Raw genomic sequence first — 12,888 nt, 5'->3', positions numbered from 1 at the left:
GGGCCGTGCCCGGCGCAGCCGTGTGACGTACTCGGCACAGCCGTGTGACGTACTCGGCGCAGCCTTGTGACGTACCCGGCGCAGCCTTGTGACGTACCCGGCGCAGCCGCCGCCGTCGCTGACGACCCCGGTGTGTTTCCGGGGCCCGCGGGCCCCGGGCCCGCTCAGCGCCGCCCCGGGTGGCCCCGCACCCCCCGCAGCCGCTGGAGGCACCTCCGGAGCAACAGTTCATCTTCTGCCCGGGACGGGAGAGGCTTTGCCCTTAAGCGACAGGTGGCCGTGTCTGCCTCCCGCAAATGCCGTGAGCGGAGGGAAGGCGGGTCTGTGCCCGGGGCAGCGGGCCCCGGGGCAGGTCTGCAGCAGCACTTGTGGGGCTGCTGGCTGAGAAGGGGGCCCGAGCCTGGCCCTGGCGCTGAGGATTGCATGTCTCAACAGATCTAGATCCCAGCTGAGTCTGTGGTTCAATCCAGTTCATGTGTGGGTGGTTCCTCCAGATTTAGCCTTCAGCATCAACTGAAAGTTAGTCCTGAACTCCCCTGTAATTGCTGACATCTGGAATAAACACAGGGGCAGAACCATCCCTGCCGTGTTCAGGAATTGTTGTGTTCCATTTTAGTAACCTCTGTCCTCCGAGCAGGTGCATTATTCAATCCTTTGGCATGCCTGCCATGTGTCAGTGGAGGATTACCAGGGATGACTGCTGTCCCCGAGGTGCTGTTTCAAAATGGAAAGCCTAACAAGCACATGGTGCTGCTCTCCTGCCCCTCCTCCTCTAGCAAGCAAACCATTTTCCAAGAAAGTTCAGGTTAATGTGTGAAAACATAAAACAGCTGAGGTTTATTTGGGATGTTTCTAAACAACAGTGATTTTTATAGTCCTACATGCTATGCTTCTTTCCAGGGACATCAAAACTTACTAAGCTGAGTGCTCAGGGCAAAATGCATCACTGTTTCTGCTTTGCTAGAGGCATTTTAGAATGGATGGCAGGGAGGTGACACCACTATTAACTAACCTGCTCCAGCAGCAAGCACAGCTACAGAGCAGTAGTACAAACACAGATGAACCCTCTGAAGGTTCTCTGAGGATGAACCCTCAACACCTTGTACAGTGTTTTGCTTAGAGTGATAAAGTGGCAGTGGAGTCAGATGCTTTTTGGTTACAATCCTATAGTCTTAGCAGAAATGTAGAAACCCCCATAAAACACATAGGGGATGTATATTTGTGGACACATAAAACACATAGAGAATGTCTCTGTTTATAGCTCTCAGTCTTTTCCAGATAGCCTGAAAGGTCCCTCAGTGATCCTCAGGACCACACTCTAAATGGCACCGTGTCATTTTCCTCTTTTTGTATTACTTCTACTGCCTTTACCCTTTGCACTGTGTGGTGTCACTTGGTTCTTTTCTGGAAGGACAGGCACACGTGCCAGTATGTGCTGGGAGGCTCCTGATGTTTCACCAACCCAGAAAGAAATGTAAAGTCTTGTCACAACTGACTAAAGAGAAGGCAGAGTTACAACTTCAACGTGACTCATTGCAACACAGCAAATAAAGTTCTCTGCTGACAAAACAAAGATAGGAAATACCAAGCTGGGAGTGAGGTGACAGAAAATAATGGACAAGGGGAAACAAAAACTAATAACAAGAACAACAAAAGATCTGGAATAATGGTACCAAGTACCAAGGTGCCTGGAAACAGAGCAGTCTGCCACATGTTGAAGCTCCAGGCAGGAGCATGATGGCAGCCTCCCTTGGAAATGAGTCATTTACAAATACATGCTGTGTGCTGCAGAGATGGCAAGGCACTGCTCCAAATTCTGGCTGCTCTGATGAGAGAACAGAGAACTCTGCATTTCTGAAAGTGGAAGGAGGCCCAGAGGTTTCTTCCTAGTTCCGCCTGGCACCGCAGGGCAGTGCTGGGGTGCTCACCAGTGGGCACGCTGGGCTTGGGCCCTCATCAGCCAGACCTTGCTGGCACTTGCTGGCCTGTAACATACCCTCCTAACACCACCTTGGCAGCATCCCAAAAGGACAGCTAGCGTGACATTCAGACCATAATGGGATTGCCCAGCGGGGGGAATGACCTGCCTTCCAGCAAGTAAGCAGCGCCCACTTGGTATGCGAAGGTGTGCAATGACCCCAGAGCCCCACCAGCCTCTGCACTACACCCTGACCTGGCTGGGATGAAAGGAGCCCTTCTCTGAGGGACAGAATGCTCCAGACAGCCAAGGGATGCACCTGGAAATCCTTCACAGGTATGTATTCCTTCTTTAGTGTCCTTTGTTCCCTGCCGTTCAGAGTCAACAGACAGCAGTGACTTAAAGCTACAAATCTGCTTAGAGGAAGGGAAGGGGGTTAGTGTAGACAGGAGGGCTTCTGAATGAACAGTTTAAATTGCAAATTGTTATACCCAATCCACATCCCTTCAGAAATGTCAGGGAAAAAAAACGTTCAACATGAAATGCTTGGCATCCAAGGCTCAGTGATGCAGAAGTGACAGGAAAGATTTGATTTAGCTGGAGAGGAAATGTGGGATGTAGTGCCATGCGCAAAGTAAAACCTTTGATCCTGACATCAATCTCTTAATTAGGAAGCCATCAGGAAGAGGCAGTTTTGTTAACACATGTCTACCGGACAGACCTACTGCTCTGCCCAACAGCAGGATTACATTCACCAGAGATTATCCAATTTTAATTTATTTCTCAGTGCATCACTCATCAGCATAGACCATACTACAAATTACCCCTAATTACAGCTAGAAATGAGTCTGCGCCCCACGCAGTCCTTCACCAGACCCTGTCCCCAGCAGCAAACAGAGCTGCTCACTCCTGGCAAGCTCCCGCCTTGCCCTGTTTGCTGAGCTCAGTGGCTTCCCAAAGCCCAGCTCCTGGGTACCCAGAGGCACTGCCCTGAAGCAGCCTTCAGCTGCCTGCTTGGCTCTCTTTAGGTTCATGTGCTTCATAAAGCACCTAGCCTGCTTCCATCTTCTCTATCAAATCCCTAGTCCTCCAGTTTATGCATTCTGGCTCTCAAGACTCTGGAAATTCATCTCCCATCCAATAAGTGGATGAGTCCTGTACAATGAGTCCTGCTTTTCTTTCAGGCTACCTCAAGTTCCCTGTGTTTCCATCTCACACAGTTTATGGACTGTACCAGGACAGAAATACTGTACCCCACTGCATCTAGGTCACAAGTAGTAGAAATGTATATATTTTTAGAATGAGATTCTGTGCCCCCAAATCATGCTCCATTTGGAATTTCAGCAGGTGTGTTTCATTTCCTGAAGAAATATGCATGGCACTTCTTCCCCTGTAATCTAATTACACAACAAGCTTTGATGTTAGATATCTGCCTTGGTAGTGTAGAAGTATGTACTTTGATTAATTTGCCAATATTTGACCTTAATCTATTAAAATCAGTACTTGACATTTTGTTAATTACATACAGCATATTTGATCATAGAATCATGGAATGGTTTGGGTTGGAAGGGACCTTAAAAATCATCTAGTTCCAACACCCCCTGCATGGACAGGGACACCTCCCACTAGACCAGGTTGCTCAAGGCCCCACCAAAGTGCCCTTCAACACCTCCAGGGAGGGGGTATCCACAACCTCCCTGAGCAACCTGTTCCAGCATCTCACCACTGTCACAGGAAAGAACTTCTTCCTAATGTCCAACTTGAATCTCCCCTCTTTAAGCTTCAAACCATTCATTGCCCCTTGTTCTCTCACTGCACACCTGTGTAAAAAGCCCTACCCCAGCTTTCTTGTAGGCCCCCTTCAGATGTTGGAAAGTTGCTATAAGGTCACCATGGAGCCTTCTCTTTACTAGGCTGAACAACCCCAACTTTCTCAGCCTGTCTTCATAGGGGAGGTGCTCCAGCCCTCTGATCTTCTTTGTGGATCTCCTCTGGACACGTTGAGGAGTTCTATGTCCTTCTTATGTTGGGGACTCCAAATCTGGACTCCAGGTGGGGTCTCACCAGAGCAGAGTAGAGGGGGAGAATTGCCTGTCTAGACTTCTTCCATAAACTGTTTTATCAGAAATACGTCTGCTAAAGAACTACTTGGGGGCAAATACCATTGAATAAGAATGACTTGCACAGTTAGAAATTTAAAGCAAGCTCTTCTCTCTGCCTTGTGGTTTCCTGCCTCTCTCTAAAAGTTTCCAGGCCCTGAAGTGCCTTCGTTCTATTTCTGCACCTGTATCTTCATTTTTGCTATAACACTTGCACAAAAATCTCAGGTAAGGAGGCTAATATGACAACACAAATATGAAACATGGGTAAACACATTACTCTCAACTATTCATTGCTATGCTTGAATGCTTACCTCTGATTGGGGTATGGAACCATGGCAGGAGCCCCAAGAATGTGTCTCAGACACCAGAGGCTTTTTGTTGTCTTTCCCATTATACAGGGCAGTTATACCAAACCTAGGAAACAAGAAAAATGAGAATTAAGGTATGAGGTATACCTTGTCCATCATCACTGCACGTTTTCATTTGCGTGGTTATTAAGGGGCAGAGGGAATAGTGAGGGAACCTACCTGCTGTGTAACCCTGGAGGAAGGTTTTACAACTGGGTGAAGAGAGATGGGAAAACCCACGTGCTCACATTAGAGTTGGAATGGGCCCCAGTCCTGCATTCTTGCTTTGTCTGCAGAAACCCCATATCTGCCTCACTACATGTATTCTACACTTCTGCTTCTTTCCTGCACATCACATCTAGTGCTGGAACTTAATGGGATAGGCAAGGAGGAGACAGGATTACTGAGAGTACATGTGGAGCAACCAGGAAGAGGGAAGCTCTTGGCCATCCCATCCTAATTTGGAAAGGGAGATGTGGGCAGATAGGTAGTTAACATGTCCCTGGATGGTGGAACACAGGGACAGAGTGTTTGTTGGGAGATAAAAACCAAGGAGTTTGAAGCAAATGGACTAGAAATCCCAGTCCCTTCATATGTGTGGCTACCAATTTGTGAAATACAGTCTACACGTGACAGAGTCAGATGCACATTTTCTGATCTTGTAGAAAAAGCTGTGCAAAACCAAAGGGAGAGATGAGGGCCTGATTTTCTTCTCATCTACCAGGCTGACTCCAAGAGAACCCCAGGGAAGTCAGTGGTGTTGGTGCGTCATAAGACCAGATGCTAAAGGGTTTTCTTCTGGAAGAGTTTTCAAGTAATCTAAAAGGATTCAGGCCCAGTGGAGAGACTGAAGTTTAAGGTTCACCCAGGCAAGAATTAGCCTTCCTGCTTACTGGAACACCTGACTTGGGAATGCTTTATGTGCTGAACTGGGAGCAAAGTCCTGTAATAAATAACCTGCAGTCATTTCCTCCTTTGTGCAGGGGAGAACAGGCACTTGGTGAGGGCACCACTTAATGGCACCACTACCAGTTTCACCTTTCTATTATTTTTTACTCTAATGCTTATGAAAAAAGAGAGATCTGAGCTGCAGAAGCCAGACAGTGAAGATTTCTTCAGGAGAGGTAATTTCCCATCCTGTGGGGTGCAGTTTGGCTTACGGTGCTGCCTGACTTTGGCAGGAGCCAGGTGCTGGCAGAGAGTGGCCACTGGGGCAGGCAAGGGGCTGGCCACTTGGGGCTTACCTGGGAATGAGCATGTAAGTGCTGAAATTGTGTGTATAGAACCATAGAATGGTGAAGGTTGGAAGGGACCTTAAAGATCATCAGGTTCAACCGCCCTGCTATGAGCAGAGACACCTACACCAGACCAGGCTGCACAAGCCTCATCCAACCTGGCCTTGAACACCTCCAGGAATGGGGCTTCCACAGCTTCCCTGGGCAACCTGGGCCAGTGCCTTCCTACCCTCATGGTGAAGAATTTCTTCCTGATGTCTCACCTAAATATCCCCTCCTTCAGTTTAAAACCATTCCACCTTTTCCTATCACTGCCTTCTCTGGTGAAACGTCTCTCCCCAGCTTTCCTGGAGCCCCTTCAGGCACTGGAAGGTGCTCTAAGATCTCCCCAGAGCCTTCCCTTCTCCAGGCTGAACACCCCAACTCTCTCAGCCTGTCTCCAGAGTAGAGCTGCTCCAGTCCTCTAATCATCTTCGTGGCCCTTCATGGACCCTCTCCAACAGCTCCATGTCTCTCCTGTGCTGAGGGCTCCAGAGATGGACACAGCTCTCCAGGTGGGGTCTGACTAGAGCAGAGTAGAGGGGCAGAATCACCTCCCTCATCCTGCTGGCTGTGCCTCTTTTGAAGTAGCCCAGGACGTGGTTGGTGTCCCTGGAGTATATCTCATCCCTCCATGTCCTCTCTTGGCTGTTAGCATGGGCTGGACGTGGCACCAGTTCTGCCTTCCCTATCTGGCAGCACAGTGCTGGATGGCTGCAGGTACCACTTCCACCTAGGCAGAGCCTTCTGCCCTGGGGCAGGGTTCCACTTTCTGGTGCAGGGCAAGAAGCATCTGTTGGTTGTGAGTCACCGTGGCTGGCTGTGTCCCATCTGTGGCCTTGGGTTGTTAAGTGCCATGCTTCTGTGCCCCCTTGCATCACACTCTTGAAGTTAATGCTCAGGCCCAGTTCCTGAGTCCTGAACAAGAAGATGAGAGCTTCACCTTAGAACAACTGATGATGAAAGACAGAAGTTGTTGAGAGAGGGGGGAAAAAAGCAACAGGAAAAAAAAGCCAAGCAGCCTAACAGAACACACTCCTGCTGCATTGCTAAATCTCTGTAGATGTTGTGCTACAAAATTGAGAACTGTCTCAGTTACAGATGAGCTCTGAAGGTTGCCTGAGTCTCCACAGGGAAAATAAATTTTTAATATAGTCAACAGGTGCTGTGCTGGGGACCCAGCACTTGCAGGCACTCCATGTACCAGCTTTTGGTTATTATTTGTTAATGATTTTATTATGATTTTGTGATGCTCCAAGCCCCTTCTTGTTATTCAGACACATTAAAATTACATTTAAAATTCCTGTTTTAAAATGTGTGTTGGCATTGGAGTTCTGTCAGTATTCTGTCACCTCTTGAAGTTTATACTTCACTTTGGGATCACAGTACATTTTGTAATTTTGATAATTGTTATTTTTTGCCTAACATATGATGCCTTTAAATATAATAGTAAATAATAAATAAAGATAATAAGACCATGATTTAGAGAAGCTATTTATACCTTATAAATAAAACACTGATAAAAGAAGTGGGCAGCCACAGGAAAGCGAGTGATAAATTGAGCCCTGGTTCTCTTACTGTGACGTTTTATTCTGCCCTTGAAGTTCACTAAAACAAGAGGGGTGAAACCAGTGGTATCCTCAAACTTCACCTTCAGGGTTTTTTAATGGTAACCTTCATTGTTCAAGGGCATGAATTTCCAAAAATCAAGTGGTGACTTGAAACGTTTTTCTGATAACTCATTTGCAACTTTCTAATCCTCAGAAAACTGTATAGCTTCCCCATTACATGGAGATATTTTAAGACGTTTTGCTGTTATCTTTGCCAGGAAACTTCTCCACCCCACTGTCTGTTCTATCAAAGCCCTTTTCTGGACTGATGTTACATTCTTCTGCAGGTTACGTACAGTGAGCTGAAACATAATGGTGGTTTTCAGAAAGGTAAGTCCTCACCTTTGTTGTGATTTACTGACCAGCCTGAGGCCCAAAGAGAAAATTACCTTAACATCATGATTCATCTCAGAAAGAAAGTAACAGTAACTCATTATCAACAAGGTACAAATGCAGACTGGAGCTGCAGGGGTGTCTTGCCCGGCCAGGCTGTGCTGGCACTGAGCTGGTGACCTCTGTCACAAGGTGTGGCACTGAAACTGCCAGATCACCTCTGGAGTTCTGTTCATCACATATGGGAGCTGCTGGTGTGTAATGTTCTTCACAGCAACGTTTATTGGTGCTTGACACGACAGTTGCTTGACTTTAAACATCAGCCCATGAAGTGACTGTGACTCTGTAGAGGAAGAAGAAATAATTTTTCAGTAAAATACTTGAAAATTTGGCAGTAAATGCTACAGTATGTAACAAAAGCTGTTTAAGATTTTTAAGCTGTTTAAGCCACTGGCTTTCTAGCCACTTCCTCAGCTGTTTAGAGCTGTAGTAGGGCCTGGAATGAGAGAAGGAATTCCTGGGGGTTGGAGTTGGGGAGTGGCAGGGGGGCAGCAGTGCAGGCAGCACCAAGGGCTGCTGGTCCCAGGAGAGGGCAGCTGGAATTCGTTCCTCTCCAGGGCAGCAGAGCAGTTCCACTGGCTCGCTGTCTCTGCAGGGACCTTCCCCTGCCTTTACAAATGTGAAGAGAGTAGCTGGGCTGAATAAAGAATGTTGTTTGTTTTTTGGTTTTTTAATTGGTTGGGTTTTGTGTGTGTGCTTTTTTTTGGTTAGTTTTTTGTTTTTTTCCAAAGAGAGATCATGGATCCACTCAAATTTCTAAGTTATTTCTCATGGATGCAGTCACATTTCTAAGTTATTTCAGCTCTAGCAGAAAGAACTTGAATCTACAAATGCTTGCAGCAGAGTTCTCTAGGTTTCCAGTCATTTAGTCTGTACATGTTTGTTCTCCTTTTTCCTGGTAATGTCTGTGTTTTCAGGCATCTCTTCTGACAGAATACTGTAGCTGATGTGAGGCTGCCAAGGCACTTCACCAGCATGCACTGTGCCCCCACCAGTCTCTGGAAGGTGGTGGAGATGACTAATTGCTTCCTTTTAAAAGGTGTTGCCTCATTTCTTCTTGTGAGACAGCTGGACTTGACAACTTGTCCAAAGTCATGTTCCAGGTCAGCTGTGGAGCTGGGAGTAGAACTCAGATGTCCCAAAACTATAACAACCGGACTGTGCTGCCTGTGAGCAGTAAGAACTTAGGCAATTAAATCACTGAAAGATGGAGACTAAGAGATGTACACCTGTGAGCTACACAGCATAAAGTATGTACTTGATGATAGCTTCCCTTCTCCCCAGGGTGATCATGTGTGGCTGGAAACTCAACCATACAGTGAATTTAATGTCCCTATTGGGGCAGTTGTAAAGGAATCTGACTCAGGACGGATCTTGCTGGAGGATGATGAAGGCAAGGTAGGCTAAGCTATAACTTCCTGGAAAAAGATTAATATAAAATTTAAAAGTACAAAATACAAAAGAATGGCCCTATTGGGCCAAGCCAAAGCCCCATCTAGCCAAATGGTCTGACTTTGATGATGGCTGGTAGGATACACTTGAAGTATATAAAAAATATGCAAGTATAGGGCACTACCCTAGTATCCCCAGGTCCTGCCAAGATTTAGAGCTTCCTAAACTAGATGTTATACCTATGTAGTTAAGAAAAGGACACAGACAGGTTCCAGTCTCTAAATTTGGTGGAGCTTGAGGTGAAATTATGATCCCACTAAAGTCAGTTGAACTGGGTTTCCTTCCCTACCTCATACACGATATGGCTGTGATGACATGACAGACCTGCACTTGGAACAGCATGAAACTGGGAGATGTCCAGAACCCACCTAAGTGGCTTCATCCAGTGTTTTAAATCACTTGATCCTGAGAAGCAGCAAACCAGTTAATTTCTGTAGTTCAGTCAACTGTTTGTTAGAATATGCTGGTTTAAGTGTTGCATCTACTGAAGCTCGTTCCACTCTAAGGTGGCTGTCTGCCTTGGAGCAACAGCAAACTGCACTGACACCTCTGCCTTGCCTTTTCCAGGAGCACTGGATCACAGCTCGGAACATGCACATGGTGCACCCAATGCACCCCTCCTCTGCCCAGGGGGTGGAAGACATGATCTGCCTCGGGGATCTGCATGAAGCAGGCATGGTGCACAACCTCCTCATCCGCCACCAGCAGCACCAGATCTATGTGAGTGGCAGGTCACTAGGCAGGGTGCTCTCAGGACGGCCTGGGCCAGGATTCAGCAGAGTGCACCCAACAGCCTGCAAGCCTTTCACACACGGGGCCTCTGCTTCCTCCCCTGAGCCAAGGAGATACAATCCAGTTTTTCTCACCTTTCATCCATGTCCTTTGGCCACGAGGAAGGGAGTTTAACAGCAGTCTCTGACCTCACAGAGTTGCAGGGGCAGTGACCCTGCTGACTTTCTCCAATTTCCACCTGACACATGGCTAAATCCAGGCTATGCTACAGCTTAGTGCTGCTTTTACCTGCAGCTTTGACACAGGGTTAGTCTAAACTAGTACACAGTGACATGATCTGGATTGTCCTCCAGTCCAAGTCAATGGTGACTTCCTTTTGATGCAGTGAAATAGATGAAGATTAAATCTGGATATTTAGGACACCTGGTTTTGTTTCTTGTCCATTGCTAGTTTTACCTGTGACTTTGAGCAACTTGATATTTTTAGCTTCTTTGTTCCGTAGTTCCTCAGTTTGCAATATGATAATAGGACTCAGGTTTGCAAGCTTTGCCTCCCATGTTATAGGCAACTGCTGCCTTCACAGGAGAGGAAATATGTCTTACAACACAGATGTGGTGATGTTTAGCATAAACATGGACTGATTTTCCAGATGCTGCAGTTACAACTACCAAGATGTGTGTATAAAGCTGTTACATTAGACTCTAGCAGTCTGCAGTTGTCTCATGTACAAATTCTTGAACAATATTATTGCCTCCAACAGCGTCCTTCATTCCAACTGTGTTGTTGTTTACAGACATGACTAAATGACTGTATCAGTAACACAACTGTAACCTCACCCATTAGCAAAGTTCAGCTACATCCAAACTAGAACACATAAGCAGCTTGACAAAACCCCACAAAACAGCTTCTGACAAGACACAAAAATGCCATGTCAACTTGGACTGTCTTGTGCTTTAGCTTGAGACAGTGACCTGAGCTGTGATTTGGCAAGGAGATTGCAGCCAGCATTCCTCCTTTTGCAAAAACCTCCATGTCCTGGGATGTTTAAGATCAGCTCCTGGTGAGGAGCCAGGCTCTCAGCCTCACCTAAGCACTGTATGGATTGCCCAGGCTTCCCTCTTGCCTCTGTTTAGATTTATACTGCAAGTGCCTTTGGTTGTATTCTTGTTTGCAGCTTTGCTGCTAGAGATAATGCTCATAACTGTTTTCCAGACCTACACAGGATCCATCTTGGTAGCAGTGAATCCATACCAGCTGCTGCCCCTGTACACAGTCGATCAGATCAGACTGTACTGTAACAAGAGGATTGGAGAGCTGCCACCTCACGTCTTTGCCATTGCAGACAACTGTTATTTCAATATGAAGAGGAACAAGAGAGACCAGTGCTGCGTGATCAGGTGACTGGACTCAGGGAGGACGAGTAGAACGCAAGTCTGGCATGTTTTGGGGGCAGCTTTGTGGACATAGATCTATGTCCGTAGATCTATCTTCCAAAAGGAAAGGCACAGACAAGAACTAGAGACAAGGAAAAAATACTTTCTCCCCTGCTACTTCATGTTCAGTTAGGACTGCAAAAGTTAGAACATAAACAAGGGATTTCTGATCTTTGAATGTGATGACACACTCTGCACATGGTCACTACATAGAGAAACATAAAATATGAGCCTGGGTGATGCAAGGCTATCTTTCATCTTGGGGACATGATATTTATGTTACATGTATTTTTTGAGATTAGAGATTCCCTGGAGAGAAACCACCTCTGCTAACCTGCAGGTGGAGGGAAGCTTTCTTCCTTCTATAAACATATAACATATCCATTTGCTGTTAGCTATTAGTGTGAAGAACCAGATAGTCTCATTGCAATAATATCCATTGACATGCTAAAACTAGCATAGAAAAATCTGGTAATGCTTTAAAGAATAAAAGTAGGTGCTCATTTAATTTGCACTTGTAGAGAATGTCTCCCATGGATTTGCATGGTTTTAATCCGTTGGAGAATTTAGTCCTCAGCCTAAGTCTAAAAAAACCCACGTAAATTTTAGCAGATAAGATGATGAAAGACTAAAATTCTTCAGCCCTCCATGTAAGACAGTCTGATCTGCCTTTCACAGGGTAAATATAGAATTACAGAATCACAACGTGTTTGGGGTTGGAAGAGACCTCCAAAGATCATCAAGTCCAACCCCCCTGCCAGAGCAGGACCAAAATTAGGGCGGATCACTCAGAAAGGCATCCAGACAGGTCTTGAAAGTCTCCAGAGAAGGAGACTCCACAGCCTCTCTGGGCAGCCTGTCCCAGGGCTCTGTCACCCTCACAGGAAAGAAGTTCTTCCTCATGTTGAGGTGGAACTTCCTGTGCTGGAGTTTGAATCCATTGCCACTCGTCCTGTCACGGCACAAGTAACAAGAGGCTGTCCCTGCCTTCTTGACCCCCAGCCCTCATGTATTTATAGACATTAATTAGATCCCCCCTCAGTCTTCTCCTCTCTAGACTGAACAGCCCCAGGTCTCAGCCTTTCCTCGTAAGGCAGGTGTTCCAGTCCCTTCATCATCCTTGTAGGATTTTTTTTCTAACTTGCCACCCTAGCCAAAAAAAGAAAGGAAACCTGTAATCATCTTGTTTCTCTACTTCAGTGGAGAATCTGGAGCTGGGAAGACTGAGAGCACAAAGCTGATACTACAGTTTTTGGCAGCTATTAGTGGCCAGCATTCCTGGATAGAGCAGCAAATCCTAGAGGCGAACCCCATTCTGGAAGGTGAGTTGTTTAGCAAACATGCCTGTTTATGTCAGGATTTTTGTATCGGGATAAGAAATTCAGAAACACATCTTTGAACCATTTGCATAACTGCTAAAAACCCCAAAACACCAGTGATGTAGGGTAGAAGTTCTCTATACTTTTCTGCCATGTCCCCATGAAGTCCACAGCAACTCCCATGCAGTAGGACAAGGTGCCACTGTAATACTGGCAGGAGCACAAGAGCCCTTGGGAATGCAGACCCAAAGGTAAAGACCCCTGGTTTAGCATTTGCACGAGATGGTGGCAGTGAGGGTGGCCAAGCA

The 12,888-nt window shown here is 46.4% G+C and overlaps 1 protein-coding gene across 7 annotated transcripts in view; it reads left to right on the top strand.

Moving 5' to 3' along the window:
• The first annotated feature begins 99 nt into the window (after positions 1-99).
• Positions 100-12,888, top strand: part of MYO7B (myosin VIIB) — a 59,968-nt gene continuing 47,179 nt past the window's right edge. For 6 of the 7 annotated variants that reach the window (XR_007890151.1, XM_051625859.1, XM_051625861.1 and 3 more), the window contains exons 1-6: positions 100-2,254; positions 7,539-7,581; positions 8,929-9,042; positions 9,664-9,816; positions 11,041-11,225; positions 12,462-12,583. Coding sequence is in view for 6 of the 7 variants with exons in the window: in XM_051625859.1 (XP_051481819.1) it covers positions 7,564-7,581; positions 8,929-9,042; positions 9,664-9,816; positions 11,041-11,225; positions 12,462-12,583 (592 nt within the window). In the remaining variant the exon portion in view is untranslated. The remainder of the gene's footprint in view (positions 2,255-7,538; positions 7,582-8,928; positions 9,043-9,663; positions 9,817-11,040; positions 11,226-12,461; positions 12,584-12,888) is intronic. The other variant, XM_051625860.1, reaches the window with a different exon arrangement.

Source organism: Apus apus, chromosome 8 (assembly GCF_020740795.1).
Source record: "Apus apus isolate bApuApu2 chromosome 8, bApuApu2.pri.cur, whole genome shotgun sequence".
Taxonomy (NCBI): domain Eukaryota; kingdom Metazoa; phylum Chordata; class Aves; order Apodiformes; family Apodidae; genus Apus; species Apus apus.
The sequence above is the reverse complement of the archived record's forward strand: the minus strand, read 5'-3'. Positions and strand labels throughout refer to the sequence as shown.